The 25,031-nt window shown below is 38.2% G+C and overlaps 2 protein-coding genes and 1 long non-coding RNA gene across 4 annotated transcripts in view; 2 read left to right on the top strand and 1 right to left on the bottom strand.

The window, feature by feature from the left end:
- The window catches only part of LOC122142246, a 104,664-nt gene extending 101,577 nt beyond the window's left edge, over positions 1-3,087 (top strand). Inside the window, exons 4-6 of the long non-coding RNA XR_006158471.1 lie at positions 554-648; positions 1,533-1,710; positions 1,874-3,087. This is a non-coding gene — a long non-coding RNA (uncharacterized LOC122142246). The remainder of the gene's footprint in view (positions 1-553; positions 649-1,532; positions 1,711-1,873) is intronic.
- Positions 3,088-3,774: 687 nt separating this feature from the next.
- Positions 3,775-17,264, top strand: LOC109048993 (cysteine/serine-rich nuclear protein 1-like). 2 transcript variants are annotated; one of them, XM_042752386.1, is made up of 5 exons: positions 3,775-4,030; positions 9,762-9,964; positions 12,644-12,903; positions 12,993-13,289; positions 14,165-17,264. In XM_042752386.1, exons 2-5 carry the CDS (start codon positions 9,781-9,783, stop codon positions 15,128-15,130), a joined length of 1,707 nt encoding a protein of 568 aa, XP_042608320.1. In that variant the 5' UTR covers positions 3,775-4,030; positions 9,762-9,780; the 3' UTR covers positions 15,131-17,264. The 2 variants fall into 2 exon arrangements, with proteins under 2 accessions (XP_042608320.1, XP_042608321.1); XM_042752387.1 differs by lacking the exon at positions 3,775-4,030 and adding an exon at positions 4,049-5,029.
- A 2,638-nt stretch (positions 17,265-19,902) lies between these two features.
- LOC109050241 (solute carrier organic anion transporter family member 5A1-like) overlaps positions 19,903-25,031 on the bottom strand; it is a 47,010-nt gene continuing 41,881 nt past the window's right edge. Inside the window, exons 7-10 of the mRNA XM_042752004.1 lie at positions 23,298-23,457; positions 22,554-22,795; positions 22,048-22,112; positions 19,903-21,775 (exon numbers count right to left, since the gene is read on the bottom strand). Of these exons, the coding sequence (XP_042607938.1) occupies positions 21,333-21,775; positions 22,048-22,112; positions 22,554-22,795; positions 23,298-23,457 (910 nt within the window). The 3' untranslated portion in view covers positions 19,903-21,332. The remainder of the gene's footprint in view (positions 21,776-22,047; positions 22,113-22,553; positions 22,796-23,297; positions 23,458-25,031) is intronic.

Raw genomic sequence — 25,031 nt, 5'->3', positions numbered from 1 at the left:
GGTCCAGGGTCACATATGCATATTTTGCAATAAACCTAAAATGAATTGTTTCTATAGATATGTCATTTTGTAGTTTCCTCACTAAAGTATACAGTGCCATTAAGTACATAGTCTTATACCTTTGTCTTTTTGTCTGATTTTCAAATACTTGCTTCAAATAAAAGTTTGTAATGTTGTGATTCACCTTGATGCTGGTTGGCTTGGTTCAAACGATTTAATAAAAACTCTTTTTTTATAATCACTATAGGAAAAATTAATGGAAAAAATACTTGCATAACAAGTTCTGCTGAAAAAGTGGGTGGGTAATAATGCATTCTATTGCCGATCAGGGTTGGAATTTTCTGAAAATTCTACAAAATGTACTTTAAAAATTATAAAAACGTGTATGTTTGCTTAGTTTTATTCGGCTGTCAGCACACATAGTTCTGTAATACTCAAAAGTTGTTGCTACTCTATAATCAGGAGTGGTAAGAATACAGGATGACTGTAAGGCGATAATTGGGTTCCCAGTGAATACTAGATCCAGAAGTGTCAGCACTTGTCTCATCCACAGGTGACCAGCTGCCCATCTTTGTCTGGCCTCACTCCTTAGGGACAGCTGGGGCCATCAATCTGTTCCCAAAAACCCTGCACTTCACCCTGACTCCTGTAAGCACCCCTCTCTTTCTCAATACGCACTGGAAGGCTTTGTCCTGGGGACCTATCACTGGTTTTCCCTAATTAATTTGCAAACTTGTGAGGGTGTTTATTTTTGCTTGCTTCCAAAGGCATTTTCTGAGATATTAAACATTTAAACAAACTAAAATGGATAGTTCAACCAGAAAATGTAATTAAAATGTAAATCTAACTTTCTTTATTCTGTGAAACACAAAAGTTGAATTTTTATCCTGAGTATCCTGGCCACTTTCGCCAATTAAAATCAAATGAAAAATGGGGTTGTCGAGTTTAAAAATAAATATTTTATTTTATTTTATTTTATTTTATTTTATTTTATTTTATTTTATTTTATTTTATTTTATTTTATTTTATTTTATTTTATTTTTAGTTCCCAGTATATTATTCAAAAAAAATTTTTTAACTTTTTAAAAACATTTGTATTTTTTTATTCACAGTATGTTCAAAGTATGTTATTAAAAAAAAAAATAATAATAATAATAATAAAATAAAAAGAATAATAATAATTAACATTTTTAATATGTTTTATTTTAGTTTTCTAGTATATTATTCAGAATGTTTTAATTAAACTTTTTATTTTATTTTTTTATTTTATTTTTTATTTTTCATTTTGGGGCTGGATATTTTTCATAAATTCAGCTTGTGAGGTTTGGAATACCATGAGAATGACTACATATTTACAGAATTGTAATTTCTGGGTGAACTTTCCCTATAAAACCTGAATGGGAAACTCCAGCGTGCACTTGTTCTGTAATGTATGCACTGAGGTATATGAGCCCAGCTCAGTAATGTGCGAGTCAGTTCATGTGAGGTGCTACTAAGAACACGTGCAGCAATGGCTTTTTTTCTCCCTGCAGATGGTAAGCATTGAGGGCCATTATTGTTCTCGATGTGGGGCGTCCTCTGCGGTAAAGTCTCTGGCACACTTTTAAAGACATAGTGGGTAATATATGCAGGCCTGAGCCAGTGACCCTGGCAAAACCATTCCCCTCCCCCTCCCGAGGCTCCTTTTCTTGGAAGAGCAGACAAACATTTGTGAGTATCAGTCTTCATCCCTTTAACTTTAACTTTTTTTTTCACTTTGGGAATTTGTGAGGAGTTCTTTCATGTCCTGAACCATCTTTTATCAATATTATTGCATGTAACAGTGATGCCTTACTTTGGAAGCACACTGTGTTTCTATTTCTCTTTTTAACAGGTTTTGTCAGCTGAAGACCACAGTGACAAAGCAAGAGTCAGCCAATCTCTTTAACGCTAACAGATATTAGTGGTTTTGCTGGCTGGAGTTAAGTAGAGAAGTGACAAAGTACTAAAAGGCCGACTATCTAGATACACTTGAACGGTGTCTAAAAGCATGACGGCGACAGCCAAGTTAATCAGGAAGAGACGATCTACAGGACATTCCAGCTTTGTTGTCTCAACACGTGCACTAATAGATAAACCAACACTGATGAATCATGCCAAAAATCACAAGTAAACACCTATTAACAACATGTACACAGAAGCAATCAGCAACATTAACTATAAAAGTGCTCAAGAGTAGTGATTTGAGCACAGCTTAGTCGAACAGTTTAGTTTGTGTATTGCAACAACAGCATGCCATGTGATTCTCAGCATGCCATCAGACCTGCCTATTTGTTTTGGAGAATGATTATGTGCTTTACGGGGCCCCAAGGACCGAAGCCTTCTAAAATGAGCTGTGATCCTGTGTTCGATTAATACACTCAGTACACAAAAAGTAGCTGCCTCCACCCAAACATTTTACACCTGTGTTGATACTGGCAACACTCCCTTTTTCTCTAGAAATCGAAAGTTTCTCCTCCTAAACACGTCTGGGCTGTACACCATTCTGATAAATACTGCATTAGTGGAATTCTGTGTCATGCAGGCGTGCGCAGTTAATGATGACACAGGTGTAACACTTCAGAGATGGTTTAGATAGGAGGGGACATGATGTTCAGTCATACCTGAAATCACTGTGATTCACCCTGAACTTGTCCTCAGCCCCAGTCTAATTTTTTTAATAAACATAAAAAATGTAATCAAATTACTTATTCATTATATGTCTGAGAGTTTGCATGTCAATGTGCACATCTGCAACAACCTGACCAATAAATTAGGCAAGAGTTTTACAAGTTTTACTACTAAATGATGCAAAAGTATTACGGGATTTACTACTAAATGATGCAAAAGCTTTATGACTCATTAATTCAGTGGAGACTGACTCAGGAAATTATGAATAACAACCACGTAGTCAACATCAAACTACACATATTTAATTTATTTAGTCACAAATATCATACGAGAAAGGTAAAAGAAAAACCCTAAGAGTATCTAGAGTAAATCATACATTTAAATTATATAAATTTAATTATTCATATTATTAAATACATTTTATATTATACATTTATATATAATTTACGATAGCAAACATTACCATGTGTGTGTGTATATATATATTTATATATATATATATACACACACACACATACACACACACACACACACACACACACACACACACACACATAATCATTTTATTTATTTGTTTACATATTATGTGTGTGTGCTGTGTATATTTATTATGTATATGCAAATACACACATACAATATATATTTTGAAAATGTTTACATATATTTACATGTATATATTACATATATTTAATATATATATTTAATATATAATTATATTTATACGTGCTTTCTTAAATTTTTAAGTTAATATATATATAAATTAATATACTAAGTATATGTTAAGTTTTTGTTTGGTTTTTGATTGGTATGGGTTTATCTTTTGACTGCACTAATACACACACACACAGTTTACCATAGAAAACATGTTATTATGCACCACTGTTATAAAACAAAATAGCAGAAAGATTCTGAAAGGCCTTTCTATGTTTTTAGGAAATGTTATTTACTATGATTACTACAGGAACTATGCCTACAGTAGTTTTTTTTTTTCAGAGTAATGAAACCTATACTATTTCCTATAAACGGCGGTTATTGTTATTTTATCAATCATGTTACTATAGTGATTATGTGTCAGAATGCGAGTGCGCCAGGAGGAGTGTCGCTCCGCGCGGAAGGCAGGAAGCGGCGCGTGGGCAGAGTCACCGCCTGCGTCACACGCCAGGAGGGAGTTTTCCACTGACGAAAAGACTGCGCTGCTCAGCCGTCTGCTTTAGACAAGAGGAACAGCTTCAGCTGCTGCTTCAGCACGCCGAGCGCACAATAGCCACACGGACAGAACGGGATCTCTATACGGATAAACGCGCTTTCGTATCACTTGGATTATTACCGCTTCTTCTTTTCCTCTATTGTGATATACTAATGCTGATCGGACACGTTATTGGTGAGTAGCGGAGGTTCGCGCTCTTTAACGCTGCACTTGTAATGTGTCTAATAGGCAAACCTCGGTGCTGGAGTCCAGCCAGATACTTTCAATGTTCTTTTGTCGGCCAGTGTAAACAGATAAAATGTGTTGTGTAACTATTTCAAATAGCGAATGGAGAGGACATTGTTGTATGCTGCCGTGACAGAAAAAAAAAAAAACTAACTAAAGTTTACATTATTCGCCATTGTTTTGGGTTTTCAATGTATTCACACATTTTGTTTCTCTAATAAATCTTTAAACGATTTATTATTTTAACCCGCATGCTTAAGTGTAGTGTATTCGGAGTAAATATAAGCGTTTTGTCTGTCAAACACTTTAACGTAAATGGTTGCGGTCGCTGGGTTTAATGAAAAGATCGCTCTCGTAAGCAGCTGTTTTCCAGCATAGTGGACCGTATGTGTGTGTATCCGATAAGCCGTAATTGCTGGTTTGGATGTGTGTTATGTGTCGAGTGCATTCCTCGTTCACGTTTATAGTGCTGGTGTGTCTTCTGAAGCGCGAGCGACTCCTTAAGGTGCCACACCGCATCATTTCAACAGTCTGCCTGCAGATCTGCGCTCAGCCTCACATGCACTTCCAGTCCCCAGTGACGTCACCGTGTGTGCATGCGAGGATGAACGCAGGTCTGAGGGAAACCTTACTTGATCCGAGCCCGGTTTCACTTCGTTGAGTTTAATGATTGCCAATATAAATCCACACACAAATAAATGTAAACTATTCATTTATTTCCTCGTTTTCTTGCTTTAAAACCACACATTTCTTATTGTTATGATATAACAGTTTATATGATGAATGCTGTGATTGACATCAGTCAATCACGAGGAGTGTCATCACGAGATTATTCAACAATTACTGACACGTTGTGCGCGGCGTGATTGGGGTTACTGAAGTGAAAATGTAACCTAATGGTCTCGTTTCACACTCGTTTGTTACACATTTACTGGGTTCCATTCTGAGGTAATTCACAGTCCCTGTCTGTAGCCTAAGCAGATTGAATGTTTGAGAGTGGAAGTTTTGTATTCACTTATAAGCTTGTATGTAAACTGAGTGTATTGTCAAAAATACCAGCTCGGCAGCACTTGCTATTGAGAGAATCTTTGCGTATTTGTAGATGTTTCGAAAGTTCGAGTGAGAGCAGATTCGTGTCTCTCGCGCGACCTCACTTGGATTGTTTGTGGGAATAGTTAATATTGCTAATCGAATTTTGTTTACATACCTCGCCTACATGCTCATGTTTATTCCTAAACCAACCTTAGTAAGTCTTTTATTGCGTTTTATGTCTTTTAAAACTTTATCACTCGAGCCCTGAGTTTTGCACGAGTGAGTTTCGTTTCCTACAAAACGATGTTGATGTAAATATGTTGTTTTCATTTTCAGTACACGTTAAACTTATCAAATAGGACCCATAAAAGATTAAAAAAATATATATTTTATGTACTTGTGGGTTGATGAGGTGTGAACTTGCACGTGTACCATGGACATTGAAATCAGTCAACTGGTTTCCTTACCTCTTTTAAGTCTTCACGTCTCATTTAAAGCAGTCATACCTTTTAATTGAGATGATGTCAACATCATTAGTGTACATCACAACATGTCATCTTTTTATTAAGCTTCCACCCACAGACTGGGTGTTACTATTTGGGATAGTTCAGTGTGTGGCAATTGTGTGGTTGTATTGAGGAGGAGGAGGTCCTGATGTCTCTAAAACAGAGAAGCAGAGGGGTCCCATCTGTTTTGTCACTTTCTAGTATTCCTCCAAACTTGTGAGGTACCAGTGAGCGCCCCAGACGTGAGCTGCTGACCCCTGAGCTCCCCCACCCTTGACACACACAAATAGTCTCCCTTGGGAGTCTTAAGAGACTGGTAAAGATGGCTAGGTTTTTTTTTTTTTCTTTTTTTTTCTTCCACCATTAAGGTATTCAGTACAAACTCATGCTGATGACTTCTCAAGGAAGCTACACTTTGCACACTCTGTTGGAAGTTTGCATTTCGGATATTGATGCAAATTGTTCCATTTGCTTTCAGTTTCCTGATGATCATATTTTCCACTCGTTGACTTAAAATGTGAGGAATGTTTCACTCAAAACTGCAAAATCATTTTCCGAGGGTGTTTTAGGATATCTATCATTTTTTTTAAATGCAACTTGAAGCCCAAATAACTGTAGCTTTACGTGTGCTGTTTAAAGATCTTTCTCTGTGTATTTTTTAATTTGGAAATGCATAGTATGATGGAGAGAGTCCATACAGCTGTATGACACAAATCTTCATCTTCACCCTAATAATGTAATCTGTGATGACTCATGACACCTCATCAGGTGTTTTTATAGATGTTTCTGTCTGAGGTGGTTCCTCTTGGGCAATAGCGGTCTGGACTACACAGACACATCTGGGATAGATAGACTATTACAGAATGTGTCGCCGTTGCCAGGGGAGAATTCCTGTGGGCTGAAGACATCACATTATTTATTTGTTTAAAGTTCTCGGTGGCTACCCTCCTCCCACACCAGTGCGCGCTCCTATTTGGGATGAATGTGTACTCTGCATGGGTTGCGGTTCAGGAACAGAATGTCTCTGGCGTAGCTGAACATCTAGAGTGATGATCTGCACAACACACGACTCCCTCCTCCCCCTGACTGCAGTTCTTAAGGGCTGACCAGCAGGGGGAGAGTGGAGTTGTGGAACCTGGATTTGATTCCACTTATCTCACAAGCGTTTTTACACCATCTTTTGCAGCCTGTTATCATAGTTGCGCTTTTTTAGATGAGGTACATGCTGCTGATTATCATCTGGATGGAAGCTGTGAGCTGGAGGGGCAAAGTCAACACTCTTGCATAAGATCAAGAGTGTTGCATTTTTGAAAGCAGGACAGTGAGAGCAGGGAGTTTGAGAAGTTTCAATGAAACCTGTGTTTAATTTGTGCTACATTAAACTGCAGTGAGCCTGTCGACAACGGATCCGGTTTCAGAAGTCTGCTGCTTTTGTGGCCATTCTCGCTTTGTGCACGAGATTTATTTCCGCCTTAGTGACAACAGCATTGAGAATACCTCATCAGTGGACTGCCTTTATTGGAATGGCAGCCCTGCATAATTTATGCTCCAGTGTGAACGTTTCACCTGCTCAGAGCTTCTGGGATACTTCGCCAGTGACAGCTTCTGCCTGGATGTGAAATCCAGACCTGCTCTGTAGCAGATTTATGTGCTTTGACTGCTCACTTTTTTATTTGTGAGGTTCTCGCTCGTATTTCTAGTCGCCGCTGATGTTGGAGTGCAACAGGACAAGCTCCAGATTGACCTCCAGCTGAGCCCCCTGCATCCCCCCTCTCTTGTTCCTGGGATTAGCTCGTCGTCATTGTTTCTGCCCGTTAGGCAAGATTAACAAATCAATGTGTCAGGTAGGCTGCAGTCAAGAGACAATGACCCACTTCTAACACCCAGGTTTCTCCCTCTCTCTCCCCCCTCTGTCTCTGTGCCGTCCTCCCCCTCTCCTCACTGTCCAGAGTCCTTAATTAAAACTCCTCTGCTTGCTAGGCATGCATGCAGTCCTCAGGGATTCTTTCTTTGTTAAATGAAGGTAAACTCGAGTGAGAATGAGCACCGGATACTATGTGCAGGTAGTTTCTTGTACTAAGCGTGAGTGGATTGTTTCTTGAAACGTGACGCTGGGAAAAGGCGCAATGCAATTTACTAGTCAAATGAGCAGATGAGGACAAGCCTTCTCTTGGGTGGCCGAAGTCAAGTGTCAAGTTCTCTCTCGTCACCTTGCCGTTTATATAAAAATATTTTCCTGTGGGCTTGTCTGTGCAGAATGCTGCTTGTTTTCATGTAAGGGTTCACGCTTCCCAAGCTGGCTCTGTTCGCATGCAAATCAGGACAGATCTGGACACATACTGTTTGGAATAAAAATAGATCATGTCCTTCGCCTGTACTGTTTTTTCAAGCAAGTCAGCTGTTTGCTGTGTCTTTTGTCCTGAGTATGGCATAAACTATTGTGTAACTTTCCAACTATATTTCCTCTTGTCAGGGTTGCTTTCGATTGGTGTTGCATGAGCAGAAAAGTTTGACTTCTGGAAGATATTGTCAGGTTCAGATGAAGATAAAGATTCCCCTTCTGCTTTTTGGCAGTGATATTTGGCACAGCACAGCACAGACGTGCCCTCGATGTCTGGCACATTTGCGACTGCAGCACTAATGTGTGAAACACACATGTACAGGGATAGAAGTTCTGCTTGTAAACAAGGCAACCTGTGTGAAAAGGAAGTGTACACACTCTTGTCTAAAGATTAGGGATGAACAAATATTAATTTATTAATTAATTAATTAATTAATAATATTATGGGCAATAACTTAAAATCACCAAAATTAAAATTCTATATTTTGCTTTGTATAAATTAAAAAAGTAAAATTTAGTAAAGTTTTTAAATACAGTAGTTTGCTTTAATAAAACAACCAATAATCAAGTGCCAAGTTTGATTAATAGACAGCAGCAAACTACTGAGTCATATTGTGTTAATCACACTCTATATGGCAGGGATGATTCAGTGTCATTTTGGCTTTTTATTTTTTTGTCATAGACCAAAATCATGAGCTGTATAATCTGCCAGTCACGACCGTCTGTCACTTTTTCTTCAAAGTGGCTTTCTTTCTTGGAACAAGCCTTGTTATAAAACACTAATTTACTGCTCATTATCACTTAGTCTTCTGGGGGAAAAATTTACTTTCTTAGTCCAGTTAGCATAGGTTGGCTAGCTGTAACGTCTTAAGTTTCATTTTTGTCCATTCACTCAAGCAGCAGTGAAAACTCTTATCTCTAAATCAAACAGTTTCCTCCTTTCCCATTTTCCTTCCTTCCTTCCATTCTGCCTGTTTCAGCAGGAACGTGTCTAAGCTGTGGAGTGCATCGAAAGGCCGAGCCTGAGGTGAACTAGCTGACTGTGGTTTAGAGAAACAAACGAGTCCGCAGTCACCAGTATTAAATGATGGTTTCATGCAAACGCCACTGTGCTGCACCGGCTCTGACCCTTAAAAGCTAGTGGGCACTGGCTAGACTTTTCCTGCAAATGGATTGATTGCTTTTATTGCCCAGTAAGCAACCTCTCCACAGGAGCAGCGACAAATGCAGTCTGGGCTTACATAAACATGTTTACTGTGCCAAGCTGTACACACATTTACTACAGAGTCTCATAAAATGCATTTAGCAGCTGTGTAAAGCGTAATTGCCGCTACCAGTTCTGGGATGTGTTTTTTTTGAGTGAGGTAACCTAAATTTTCCCTCCTTGCTAATGTGACTATGTAATCAACCCCCATCCTAATCAATGTATTTGTCTAAGCGATTGGATTTAGAAGTGGGTGAAGGGTCTGGTAATTGTTGACTTGCACCAGAGGGACGTGATTGATTGCTTCCTGTTTTCCTCGCCACTCAGAGGCAGCATAAAGCGCGGTCAGCTGCTTGTTTGGAGAGTAATGCTCATAGCCTGTATTTAAAAACCTCACTGGACATTTTGCTGCTATTAGGACAATAACAGCACTACACTGAACGATAACATGTAGGCGCTACTTGCAATATTGGTACCATTTCCATAGCAAAACAAATAAGCTGATGGACAAAGGCAGATTGCACGAAAGTGCAACTTTCATTTTTGCCCTTTTAGCACTCTTGTAATGCTTTTCTTTCTTTGCTTGTTTACCCACAGATCACCAAACGCTAGCGCCATGAGCGGGGTTCTCAAGAGGAAGTATGAGGAGGTGGAGGAGGACCCGTGCTACTCTTCCTCCTCCCCTTCCTCTCTCTCCTCTTTTTCTTTCTCTCTCTCTCTCTCTCTCTCTCTCAGCTGCTACTCCGACACCCTGGATTCGACCCCCAGCAACCCCAGCTCCCCAGCAACATCCTTAAACAGTGAGTTTTCCCACTTGAAGTACTCATTTATTCTCTGATTAAGGTTAAGAAGTGGTTCTTATTTAAAGGAATACAGCAGTTCACCCAAAAATTAAAATTTTCAGAATTTATTCACCCGTAGCCCATCTGAAGAGTTTATTCATTGTAACAGATTTGGAGAAATTTATCATTACATCATTTGCTCACGAATGGATCCTTTGCAGTGGGTGCCGTCAGAATGAGAGTCCAAATAGCTGATACAATTATCACAATACACAAGTAATCAGCTCCAGTCAATCAATTTAAGTCTTGAAGCAAAAAGCTGTGTCTTTGTAAGAAGCTGTTTGGACTCATTCTGACGGCACCCATTCAGTGCATAGGATCCATTGGTGAGCATGTGATGTAATGCTAAATTCTCCAAATCTGTTTTGATGAAGAAACAAACTAATTTATATTATGGATTGCCTGAGGGCAAGTACATTTTCAGCAAATGTTAATTTTGGGTGAACTATTCCTTTAAGGTGGAATCGTCAAACTCCCATTTCCATTGTTATTTCTCATGCTTAAGGTCCGTAAGGCTTATCTCAACCAGGTGTGCTACCTGATAAGGTGATATTGAGATACGGAAGGGTGCAAGATTAATTGCATGGATGCAACTAATTACACAGGATGTTTTGATGCATGCCCCACTCACGAGGTCACCTCCTCCAGGCCCTTCATCCAGGTTGTTGGGGTGAGTCAGTGTAGGGAAAGCAAACAGTTGTGAGTTTCCCAGGATGGCAGGGCAGGGAGCCAGTGAGTGTGCCATGTGACAGAGACAGAATGAACGCAGATCTTTGTCTGAGCACTGGGCATGAACCCAACACAGGTGCTGAGAAAGGCAGAGGGGAGTGGAGCAGGAAGGCAAGGATGAAGAGAAGAGGAAGGGAAACGATACGGCTGTCTGCTTGAGTTTATGAAGCAAAGTTAGAGAATGGAGCATTGTCAGGGTAGACGGCATATTTAATTTGGCGGGAATGAGAACAAAGCTAAGTTACTGACACATGCTACCATTCTAAAGTTTGTGGTCAGTAAGTGTCTTTGTTTTGTCAGGATTCTTTGATATTAGAAAGTAAAAATAGAAAGTTCTAAAGAACAGGATTTATTTAAAACAGAAGTCTTTATGAATGTCTGTCTTTTCCCTTTAGATAAATTCAATGCATCCTTGCTGAATAAAATAATTTGACCCAAAATGACCCAAACTTTTGAACAGTAGTGTACAATCTGTTCAGTAGCTTGCACATGTCTAATATTCACAAACCATGTTTTCTGGAGTTTTTTGGATGTATTTTCAGTGTTGCATAATGATTGGCACCAACACACTCAAAAGTACAAACCACTGAACATCCTCTTTATCTGTCCCTCATTGACATGAAAACATGCCTCAACCCTGACTAAGAACCATAGAGTATAAATTTTTAAGCACATCACCAGACTTTTTGCATTACTTGTTTACTCTTATTCATAAGATCACCAATACCAACTTGATAATACATAAAGTTGCTTTGTTCTTTAAGGAATTACATGGTGCTGTATTTCTGAGATGGTCCTGTCTATATATGAGGGCACATGAGATTTTCCATCATACATTATTTTTTCCCCATTAGATGAGCAAAACATATTTGCACAAGCTTCTAGATAGGAAAACGTGCAAGGATGAGTTCCCACCATTGCAAGTCTAATAGAAACCAGCTGCAGGGACAGTAAGATCAATCTCCCTCATTCCCTTCAGATAACAATCGGTGGGCTGGTGGCCCTGAGGGAGAATGTGCTTCTCTCTCTCAGAGGCTAACAGTTTGACATCAAGTATTCCTGCACAGAGGACAAGGAGTTTATGAGTAAAACAAATATGGTTTTCTTGTTTCAAGAAGAGAATTCCTCCCTTTGAGATGCTTTAACCACTGACATTGACTGATTCATTTGGTGAATGCAGATTTTTGGCTGGTTGTAGGAATAATTTGCAAGGAATGTGCAGACAGATGGCCCGTCTTGTATAAAGTTATGATGTTATTAAATAGCAACTGCCTTGAGTGCCCTCACCACTTCTAAAAGCCTCAAACTTCCAGATCATCCAGCCGCTGGCTTGTGATTTTGGATGTTTTACTCTCCCGGCACACTTCTGCGCCAGGGGGAAATTCCTGGGTGGATTGTTTGTCAGACACGAGCGAAGAGGAATGCAGTTGTCTTCGCATATGACTGGATTAGACCGAAAACTATTAACTGAACTATTTGCACATCTGTTCTGATGTTGAGTGGTGGAATATCGTGCTTGTTTTAGTATGACTGAATAGCACTGAGCTGATTTGCTGTGTGTAGTCTGCCATCTAGTGGCGATTTAGTACATTCGCAACAATAACGTTAATGTGATCTTGATGTTTACACAAGAGACTCAGCCACTCCAAGTCTTCCCGTTAGGCTTGGCATACTTCCTACTCAAATACTCCCCAATGAGATACTAGGAACAGAACTTAATTTTTTTTCCCCTCACCACTCTCTTTTCTCTCTCAGACATGTGCTCTTAATTTTCCATTAAGAAATTCCAAGCATGAATTCCAGTGAATGTATTCACCCGCAGTTTTCCACTTTAATGTTTTCTTTTCAAGTCTACCACAAGCCTGAATGTCTTATATTTATCCTCTCGTTCTTTCTCTCTTTCCTCAGCCACATCTATCCTGAAGAAGGCCAAGCGCTCACGGCGAGGCAACGTGCAGTTTGACCAGGTTACGGTCTTCTTCTTTCCTCGCTGTCAGGGCTTCACCAGCGTGCCCAGCCGGGGAGGTTGCACCCTTGGCATGGTACAGAGGCACAGCGCCCAGCGCCGCTACTCAATAGCGGAGTTTGCCATAGCACAGCGCCATCTACGGCGAGAGAAAATCAAAAACCGATTAAAGGAGGAAAAACTGGAAGCTCTTAAGCTGAAGGTATTTTTGAGTTTAATTTTCTCAAATTGTTGTAAAACATGAGAGGTTTTAAAGTCGTAATCATGTAAATATCCTTTTTCTGTGTGCAGCTTACCAAAAATGGTACCCAGGAGTCCGAAGAGGCTGATATGTTGACTATCGATGACATCCCAGAGGATGAAATCGACCTCAGCGGAGTAAACTTGGATGACGGTTCCTTCCTGCATCCCTACCCCTCCAAGAGAAGATATGCCATCCTCAAAGCCGCTGGCGTGAAAAAGATCGATAAAGATGAGAAGCGTCAACTGCATGACTTGCGTACGTCGAGAGAAGACTGCGGATGCGACTGCCAGGGCTTCTGCGAGCCGGAGACCTGCAGCTGTAGTTTGGCTGGGATCAAATGTCAGGTGAGCAATTCAGTCCCGACAGACATCCTTTAGAATATACCATCCCAAGGTTATAGATAATATTTACAGAGATCATTTCTGTAGCTCAGACTGTACAGAATGACGGCAGAAACATCAAAGCCATGGGGTTATACATGAACTGACCAAATCTGCCAAATGAGTTTATATATATATATATGTATATGTGTGTATATATATATATATATATATATATATATATATATATATATATATATATATATATATATATATATTATAAAATGTATATGTATATGTATATGTATATGTATGTGTGTGTATATATGTATATGTGTGTTACATTTTTCAGTAAGGATGCATTAAAATGATCAAAAGTGACAGTAAATTCATTTCTTTCATGTTGCTGAAAATTCACAGAAATAATTTACACTTTAATATATATTAAAATACAAAACTGTAATATGTCACAATATTAATGTATTAAATTACTGTATTATATTACTGTGATCAAATAAATGCAGCCTTGGTGAGCATAAGATACTACTTTCAAAAAAAATTAAAATTAACTTAAAATTAAAGTAAAAAACCAACAACTTTAAAATGGTAGTGTATATTATCATATTTTAATGCACAAAAAAAGATTAAAAAATTATATGCATCACAAACTTTTAAATTTTTTATTTATTATTTAAATTTTTATATATTTAATTACTAAATATTCTTTTAAATTAAATCTTAAAGTACTATTAAGATCAATTCAAGTAGTTAAATACATGTCTTTAAAAAGTATATTATATTTGTTAAAAGTTAAAATGCCACATGTAACCGTATTCTAATACTGTATTCTATATACACTTTCTTCATACATATTAATGTAATGTTTCATGGCTTCACAGATGGACCATTCATCCTTCCCATGTGGCTGCACTAAAGACGGCTGTGGGAACATGGCAGGCCGCATCGAGTTCAACTCCAGCCGAGTTCAGACCCACTACATCCACACCATCATGAAGCTAGAGCTGGAGAAGCGTTTGGAAGAGCACACGCCAGAGAGCAAAACCCCCTCTGAAGATCTGCCAGACTGCAGTTCTCCAATCCACCCAGCAGAGAGCAGCACCACGCCAGACAGACCCACGTTTCACTTCAACTCGGAGCTAGTAGCCGTGGGCGAGAACAGCTGTAGCAGCGACATGACCGATTCGTCTAGTTCTTCAGGCCAGAGCGAGGAATCGGAGTCCGCCGAAAATGCTCAGAGCGCGCAGTCGCCGCTAGACGTAGACGAAAACGGACTTACGAGAATCCTAAGCTTTAGCGACACAGACAATGAGGACTGTTCTGTGACAGAGCAAAACAACAACAACTGCGACTACCAGCAGAAAAAGAGCGAGTCCATGGGCTACGGCATCTTCAGCTCGACAGACGACAAGCTTAGCACGTCACAAACGGACAACAGCCGCATGGCCATGTCTGAGCTCCTAGACGAGAACGCTAATCAAGCCAACGCTCTATTCCACAGTGGCTCCGTCCCCCACACGCCCTCACCCTCCATCGATCACTCGGCCAGCTACATGGACCTGAGCCTCTCATCCGAATCAGACCTGGAGTTCTTCGACGGCTTTCCTTGTCTTGGACCGAGCTCGTTGTACAACTCCTTAAAGGAGTACGAACACGTGGACAACTTCTTTCAGTTCCAGTCGCCTACTTACCCTAGCCTTCCACAGGCCGCCGACCCGGGCACATGTCTCCTGGAGTCTCTGATTGGCTTGTCGGATTCGGTCCCAGAACCTCCGGCAACCTTCACAGACAATCAAATGCTTGAAGATGCCATGAAGCTTTCAGTGATGGAGTCTGTCAAAGTCTAACGGGGGCTCTTCTGTACAAATGAACTAAGGGATTGTAAATGAATGCTATATGTTTTGTTTTTCTTTACTTTATGAATGGAGACCCTCCATCCCAGGATATCAATATTTGCATTATCTGCCTTTATGATGTTAGCAAAGCATTAAGTTATTATAACAATCTTTATTATCATTATTGCCATTGCTGTGGCAGCTAACATTTCAGTTCAGAAACAAGCCTGGCCGACTGATTTTTGGATATTTGTACATAAGAACTTCTCACCTACATTGGTGGTATTATCAACATTTACCATTACTATTAATATTGCTAAGGTTATTTATATGAATCCAGAAGGGGCACCAATGGGAGTCATAATGCTGATTATGCATCTCAGGGACTTTTTCTAGCTTTCAGAAGCAATGCATTTTGACCATCGCTGTTATTTGGCATTTTTCAGAGAATTTCCACCAAAACAAACAGCATTTAAATGGCCCCCTTTTGGAGGGGCTTCTGTCTCAGTCGTTTTTTGGACTTGAGATGGTGGTCTGTACTTATTTTGCAAAGCTAGAGGAAGACTCCTGTTCCACAAAACGGCTCCTTGGGATTTTTAAACGGTACACAAATCCCCCAGAGGCTCCTCAGTTAGCACTTTATCTGTGAAAAAATGAACCAATCAGAGCGCAGATGGGTCAATGTCACGTGGGCCCCGTCGCCTCTGAATCTGAGATTGTTTTCATGCCATTTTTTGGTGTTGGATCATCAGCACAAGGTGGAGAAAAGTGAACGTTTTCCTTTTAATTTATTCTACACGCCACAGATATCGCGTAATGCAACTGTGATATCTGTTGACCATTATTTCGAATTGCTTTTATTTATTCTTACCGATTTATTTATTAATTTTTTTTTTTCTCCGAATGCCAGCTGAATATTATCTGAGCCACACTGTGCTCTTGAGAAGTGGAAATAATGCAGCTTGTTCACGTTTCTCACCTACATTAACCTGTGTGAAGCACATCTTTATGTTTCAGCTGTGGAGGAAGGGGCACCAACTGCAAAGTATTTAATAATCTATTCTATTACTATGAAGTAACACTTTTGGTTAAGTTATTTCACATTTAGCATTTCAGCATTAGAACTTAATTTATTCATGGTTCGGGCAATAAAGAGAACGGTGTGCTTAACAAAAGAAAAGTTGAGTCTTTGTGCCTGTTAACACGAGGAGCCACTTGAGATGATGCTGTATAACCTACCTATTGATTAAAAATAATCCAATGACATTGCCTATGATATAGAGAATTAACATTTTGTAACTATGTAGATTTGAGAGAATTCTAATCTGTTTATTGACAAATTATTTTATTAAGGAATCCACATTGTTCTTCAAATATCGAAACATTTGTATTATATTAATAGAGCTAAATCTATGCTTGAAAAATGTTTTCTGGCCAGGCATAAAGTGGGGGTTTACTTACGATGTAACTACCTAAACAAATTTACCAAGATTGTACTGGGACTGGTTGGGTGAACACAACTGACAACATGAATTGTGGGTGTAAATTAAGTAGTTTCAAAAACGTTTTGTTGATAAAACCTGCATATATTATGCAAATTTGTGTTGCCCATATTCACAGTGAAGAAGTTTATATGTTTCTGAATGAGTTTTGAGGAAATGAATCGATGTACATATCTGACCATCCAGACTTCAGCTGTCGGCGCAGAGATATTTGACCCGATAGGAGCATTTGCATGCAACACCCGTTCATTTGTCTCAGTACTACATGCATTCAGAGCAAAAAAAATGCACAATCAGAAATGTATTTGCTTCATTTTTGCCTTCATGTGCTGTTCTTGAAGCATTCATTGAGTGCAGCTTCTTATTCCCTTGTAAAGATGTATCACCTCATCACCATGAAATGGAAATGATTGGTATTTATTAGTCATGATTGATGTATGTTTTGATCTCTGATGCTTTTCAAAGTGTTTCTTACTTCTGCCTTTTTTGTTGTATATATTTTCTGCTTCAATGAAACTAAAGACAAAACCAAGCTGTTCTTTTATATTATATATTTTCACGCTTAAAAGTTTAAAGCTGTTCATTTCATTCAAGTCATTTGACAGTAGTTTGTCCCTTCAAAATAAAAGTCAAGCTTTTTCTTATATCTGCCATTGTTTGTCTTGTTCTTTTGTGTATGCGAGTGCATGCGTGTTTGTAAATTAAAAATATGACCACTGAGTCCTAATATCATACAAATATTTTTAAAATATTATTAAAAGTTGCCTTAAAGGCCAGTCTTTTAATTTTTTTCCCAGCTAAATAAATTTGCTTTAAAGCCATAAACATTCTTACGCTCCTGACGTTTCTTACCAATAAAAATGTGTTATGTTTGTGGTCTCACTGTAGGTGGTGCTGCTGTCTACTAAAAAAAAAAAAAAAGACTAGTTTCTGAAGAAAAAATTTGATTCCTTACAAAATATAAAAATATGAACATTTGAAAAACAAACTATACAAATATACTGCTTTGTCACTAAAGAATTAAACCATTTGGTTGTTTTTAATGACATGAAGAACTCAAAACAACTTCACACATGATACATTGTCTCCATTGCCACTTCTTTCTAAAAGCTTTTATTTCAATAAATACATGTATTGAAGAACCAAGACAGAATTAAAGTAAATGAATAGCTCACATGTGTCCATGAGTACTGAAGATAGACAAACACAGCTGGCCTTTACACTGATCTGAAATCAGCCCTGCTGATAGCAAAAGTAGACTCCAACAAATTAATTTGACATCAAATGTGAGCTGATCTTTAAAAGGAATAACTTAAGAGTTTAAGGTACGGAGCCCCGCACATGACATTACTAATTCGTTCTCTCGATTTATAAATCGTGTGCATGATTTAGCAAATCGCGGGAACGAATTAGTAAACTGTGTGCACAATTTATAAATCGAGGGATGAATTAGTAAACTGTGTGCACGATTTATAAATTGAGGGATGAATTAGGAAATCGTGCGCACAATTTATAAATTGAGGGATGAATTAGGAAATTGTGTGCACAATTTATAAATCGAGGGAACGAAAAATAGTAAATCGTGCGCACAATTTATAAATCGAGGTAACAAAATAGTAAATCGTACACACGATTTAGCCTGCATTCCATGTGCGGGGCTCCGTATTAAGGTGCAAATGAGTCAAATATGGGCACAAAATACAATTAAAATAATAATAATAATAAAAAAAGAGTAAACTGAAACCTGTGTGAGTGGTCAAATTTAACACTGCATGCTTTTCTGTTGCTCTGCCAAGGCACCTCAAGTATGGGGGGGTTCCTGTAAGTAATATTTCTCTTCAGGGCTTCTGCAATTTTTGCATTTGTTGGTTTCCTTTATGCTCATGTTGAAATTGTTTTTTTACTTTTTCTTCTTATTTCCAGATCCTATATTCATTTGAGGCTGTCTTGCAGCGACTACCTAACCGATTCCATCAGACTGATTTTGAGCAGCTCACATTGTAGGTCAAACCAATGGGGAGCTCCTGATTATTGTAAAAAGGTCAGACTTTCACCACGGTACAGCTTATAGTTCACAAACATGGAAAAAAGTCATTTCAAGAAGAGCTTGATTTTACTTCTTACACCCTAATTTTTTAAAAGTCATTCTAATACTGAAATCAGCATCTCAAATACCTCTTCAACATCATCTTTTATGAAAAACACTGAAAATAAAAGTTTTGGAAAAAGTATGTACTCAATTGTGGTTCGGAAATTGTGTTCCTAATACAGTACAGCTTACAAAATCATTTGGAAGTGGAGATTAATATAGCATTGTCTCCATTTTTTCATTGATTAAGCTGGGTTTTGTTGTTTGCATGCTAAGTATCTAGCTACCAAGTTAGTCCCTCATTAATCATAACTGAACCAAATATACCTATGTAAAGCACACAGCTAAAAAACTTCATGACTTCTGTACTGTGTACTGATCAAAAGTAACTGGGACTACATCTAATGAACTGCCAAACAGGCTTTATAAACCCATCACAGAGTACTGAAAATCTGAGGTTTGCATATTATTAGGCAGAAGTTTAATTATACATAGTTGGTGCATAAGAATAGAGCCAGTGCTTGAGGATCAGGCTGTAGCCGAAGCACATGCTCATATACATCAACAGCTCCAAAAACCAAAGCGGAGAATCCATTCTAATTCTGCTATGGCTTTACCAATGCTGTCGCTAAAGCTGCTCAGACATGCTCAGGTATTTGAATGCAGCAGCAGCATGAGCAGCCGACTGAATCCTGAATCTTCCTCACTTTTATCTGGATTTGAATTGCTGTGTTCACACTACACACAAATCCGATTTGGTTTTTAACCAGTCTTTTAGGAATGACATTTTTGTGATCAAACTGCTGATGTAATCCGATGTGTATCAACATGATGCCATCCATATAACAAAATCCACCTCATATTTGACCCTGGACCACAAAACCAGTCTTAAGTCGCTGGGGTTTATTTGTAGCAATAGCCAAACAAATATTGTATGGGTCAAAATTATACATTTTTCTTTTATGCCAAAAACCATTAGTATATTACGTGAAAATCATGTTCCATGAAGATATTTTGTACATTTCCTACCGTAAATATATCAAAACCAAATTTTTAAATAGTAAAATGCATTGCTAAGAACTAAACTGGACAAATTTAAAGGCGATTTTCTCAGTATTAAGATTTTTTTTTTTGCACCCTCAGATTCCAGACATTCAAATAGTTGTATCTTGGCCAAATATTGCCCTATCCTAACAAACCATACATCAAAGGAAAGCTTATTTATTCAGGTTTCAGATGATGTATAAATCTTAATTTCAAGAAATTGACCATTATGACTGGTTTTGTGGCCCAGGGTCACATATAACAATGTTTTTGTCCATTGGTGTGAACACTAATATTGTTAAAGTTAACTTCATAGTTATCATTCTCGGAGTGAACAAGAGGACAAAAAATTTAGCCTCGATTCATATCTATCATGACATCTCTTAAGCTTTAGACCAAATGAGACATTTAGGAACCCATACTATCCGAAAGGTTTCGAAGTGTTGCCATTGAAGATCCATTTTGGTTTCCCAATATAACCTTCTGAAGGACATTTTTTAGAAGCTAAAGAAACTTTTTTCTACTTTGAAAGAACAATGTAAAGCATCCATGGATGTTAAAGTTTCTTCATGGAATCACAGATGCCAATAAAGAACTATTTTTAGAGCGCATATAAGGAAAGAGAGAGAAATATTGACTGGTTTGTCTGATTTTACCATTTAGACTAAGAAAAAAAAATCAGATTTGAATCAGATTTCAAACCAGATATGGATATGATTAGGATGGGGTTGTGTTTTCTGTTGTTCACACTTACAAAAAAACAAAACCGGTTTGAATATGGATTTGCCAAAAAATCCATCGAATTGATCTGACTTCTTTAAGACCTGATACTGGACCACTGAACAAACATCTGATCCAACAGTATGCATCTAAACACATATTGCCATTTGACAGTCAATCACTGAACAGACAGAATGATTATGAAGATGAACGAGAAGTCAAGGCTTTAAAGTCCTTCTCCAAATGCGTTTTAGCAGTCCACTCAGTGCTCAGTGCCAGCAGACTTCACTGCTGACGGGGCAATCTGAGGCACTGAATTTACATACAGGACCATGTGATCTGTCTGGAGGAGGCTGAATGTTCTCGTACAGCTCCTTGAATACCATCCGAATCACACTGAAGCCTCCCAACTAACCAGAAGGGAAATGTTAACACCATTCTGAAGTGAATTCTTCACAGATTTGTTCAGAAAGACCATGTGAGATGTGAATTATGATCATATAGTAGCAAGCGACTGCCTGCAGGCTTTAATGCGGTACAGCGTTGCATAGTACTGATATCCATTTGTGCTTGTGTTACGTCTTTGATATAATAATCTTGGAATCCAAGATTGGGTATAGAGAAATGTCCTCTCTGTTCCTCATTTAGCACCATGAGATGTCTTCCATACGCTTCGACAGCAAATACTACGTAATGTGTATTTGCTGTGAGTTTGTACAGGTGACATAGAAATCGGTGAGCGCAGCAAGCCCCTGAAAGCCACGCGGAGCAAAACAGGTGTACGTCGCACGCTGTCTTGTCATGGAGGAGGACACCTGACAGGAAGGCACGTGGAGGCAGATGTCAGGGCTCACGTTCTTCAAATGTGCATTTCCTGCAGCGAGCGGGCAGGTGGGGTTATTGCTTTGAGGGTGTTTCCGGGGCAGCTTTGGCTGCAGTGTCCGCGGTTGAGCGGGGGCTGGTCGGGGGGCTCGGGGCGGGGGGTGAAAACGGGGCAGGAGCGGGTACGAGCGTGGCTCTTGTGGCCTCCCGCGTGACAGATGAGATCGCTGACGGTGCCCAGAGGAGGCAGACGCTGCTGCCAGCGCTCCAGATGATCCTCTTTGTATTTAATTGAATACCAGGTGAGGAAAATGAACACAAAGCCCACAAACTTGAGGCTGGCGGCCAGGCCGAAGTACACGAAGCGGAAGGAAGTGACATCGTACTCCCAGCACGAGCCGTGAATGCCGCAGTCCTGCTGCCAGAGCATGCAGGTGGTGTCAATCACCGCACCAAAGTAGATTGGTGTGGGAATGTAGGCTGCAGGCATGGAAAAAGAGAAGAATTGTGTTAAAGGGAAGATTGAATTGTTAACTTCCAATTGGAGTCACTTTGTGGTTCTGTAAGCTTTAAATTTTATGCTGTATTTGTTTCTGTCATCTTATCTAACTCAAATGTATAATACTGTAGTTTACGTTTAAGAACACAAGGTGGTGCTATATGAAAAGCTTCACTGCAGTGATAAACAAGGCTGATGGATTTCATGACAAAGTTAATTTTAAAGTAAAGTAAATTAAGCATTTATGACTTACCCAGAGTTCTTAGTAGCACAAACTGCATTCCTAAAGCAAACGGTCGTTCTTGCTCTTCTACTGACCTGCAAAAGAAAATTACGTTATTGTATTCTTTAATACCATCTGCTACTAATTGCATGAACTGTCACATAAATAAATTATGGTACAATACCATTTAAAAGTTTGGTATCAGTTAAGATTTTTTTAAAGAAATATTAACTGATCAAAGGTGACATTAAAGACATTTATAATGTTACAATAGAGTTTTATTTCAAATAAATGCAGTTTTTTTTTTCAAAGCTTTCAATGCATCAAATAAGCTTTTTTTAAGTGATGTTTTTTTTTAAAAGGTTTCTATGCATCAAATAAGCCTGTAAAATTTTTTTAATGTTTAATAATGTTTCAAAATATTCATATTCAAACGTGCTAAAACTACACTAATGATTAATGTTTTAAATGAAAATAAAAAAATGCACCTTTGAAGTCATTATTAAAGATCAGAAACTTTAGTTACTGTTTCCTACCTGAGAGTGACGATAATGGCAGAGGGCTGTGCGCAAGCTGTGATCAGTGTGACGATGAAGAGGAAGATGAGGAAGGGGATGAGCGTGTTGCAGGTGCGATCACACTTCCCTGACACAGCGAATCCGTTCTCGTTCAGATAGGTCTTCACTATGACCAGTTGCAGCTGGTTGCCTTGGCCACTGGTGGGCGGAGTGATGACCTGCCTGCTCTGCACACACGCACAGTCTGTGTAGTTTCTGATCTGCATTAAAAAAATGCACATGAACATTACCACAGATATTCAAAAATATAAGACATTGTTGCGATGCAATTCTGTGATTACGAAAAAAATAATATTAAATAACATTCATTCATTTATATCTAAACTAATAATAATACTAATACATTTTAATAATAATAATAATAATACATTTTAAAAATATAATAGTTTTATAATAATTTTAGAATTAATAATAAGGGATGCAAAGTGTATGATCTGACCCAAAAGTGACAAGACATGCTGACACCAAATAGCTTTCTCATCTGCTTTTTTTTTTTTTTTTTTTATCAGTGGCCCAAATCAATAGGCAAAGATAGTGCAATGAGATGTTTACATGTAAATAGATGTAGCTTGAATGAAAGACCTGTGCTAGAGGATAAAGATTTAATATCAGTGTTTAGCACTGGGTATGTCTTGACCTGAAATAATCTGTGCTGTCCTAAAAATTTGGAGCATCTTCAGAAAGGCACGCAGTGTGACTCACCCCAGTGCTGTCATTGCCCACAGTGCTGCATCCCGCCAGGCAGGGGTTGAAATATGTGATGCCATCTGAGCCACAAACAGGAGCGTACTCGTTGATCCGACAGCCACAATTCACATTACAGCCTCCCGTCAGGTTTCTGTGGGTCAGAGTGAGGGTCGGCCTGAAGAAAAACACAGAGGGGGAACAGTTTAAGGATAAAATGCATCACATCAGCTGCTGTAGGCAGTATTTGGAATATTCTAAAATGCATTAAACATGACCTGACATATAACACTAAAAAAGGTGTTCAGAGAAATCACACTTGTCTGTGTGACAGTCTCTGTATTTATGCATTGGCTAATGTGAGAACTCATTAGCCAATAAGAAAATTCATGTTCTAAAATGCAATATTATATATATATATATATATATATATATATATATATATATATATATATATATATATATATATATATATAATATATATATATACATATATAATGAGAATAAATAAAACATTGCTGGGCCATATATACATGCTAACACACACACACACCTACACACACACACACACACACACACACAAACACATATCACTTATTAAGATTTAGAATTTATTTAATTAGTATATAATGAACAACATATAATGTTAACAAATTTAATTAATTTTGTTAATATTTATTTATTTATTTTTAGTCTTTTACTGTTCAGCCAACAAGCAATGATGATTTAAATCTTGGATGTATATAATCCTTCTAAAACTTAATGCTGAATAAATGAGAGTGGCTCATTAAAATAATCTAAAAATATATTTTATGATATAATATATTAAATATAATATTAGGAGATTCAACATGTTGGCTAATATATTGATCGGATTCATTTTTGTAGAATATTTTGCCCATTAGTTTATCAATATCTAGAATTGTGTCTAGACTCTTTTATATAAGAGGTTTATGATGTGTTACGTATAAAAGCAGCTCCAAAATGAATAAATTAAGTATATGATCTCAGACGTTTAGACTGACATCTATGGACTATGTTTAAACAACAACCACGATAAGTAGTACAGAACAGTGCACTAAGATTTATTGATTGATTGTCATTAAACTATATAAAAAAACTAAAATGACTTTCAAAGCCACTATTCCTCTCAAATGATTATCTCCTGCAGAGGATAAAAGAGAGTAAGAAGAAAACAGATAAGAAGAGATACTGTATAAACAGTTATTTTAATGCCGTGGGAACAGCAAGCAAATTCAAACAGAGCTCTTTCCCACATAAAACACAGAGCAATCAGCACCAGCTCTGGTTGACTTTACATTATCCTCTCAGATCTGCAGCAGAATGAGGGGATGAACCACGGCATAACAGTCAACAAGACGGACGGAAACAGCAGAGATCGGAATCCAGTCTTTAAACACTGAATGAGACAGACCCCTCTGCTTTAAAACTACACACCATAGTCAGTTCTCATTCTTCTAGGACATAAAGGGATAACACGGTGCACTGGTTTGTCATCTGCAGCTCACATCCCAGTCAACATCTCTCAATTTGTGTTCCATAGAAGAAAGAAGGTCATACAGGTTTGTAATGACATGAGTAAATAATGACAGAATTTAATCTGTGGACAAACTTTTCCTTTAAGCTTCAGTCAACAGAAGCAGTTTTCTCATCAAGGTCACCGGAGCTGAAGCAGCTGTGGTTATTAAATGAATAAATAATGAAAAAGATCTTCTAAATGTGCATGTGTAT

This window comes from Cyprinus carpio, chromosome B24 (genome assembly GCF_018340385.1).
Source record: "Cyprinus carpio isolate SPL01 chromosome B24, ASM1834038v1, whole genome shotgun sequence".
In the NCBI taxonomy this organism is placed as follows: domain Eukaryota; kingdom Metazoa; phylum Chordata; class Actinopteri; order Cypriniformes; family Cyprinidae; genus Cyprinus; species Cyprinus carpio.
This window is presented reverse-complemented; position numbering and strand designations above follow the sequence as displayed.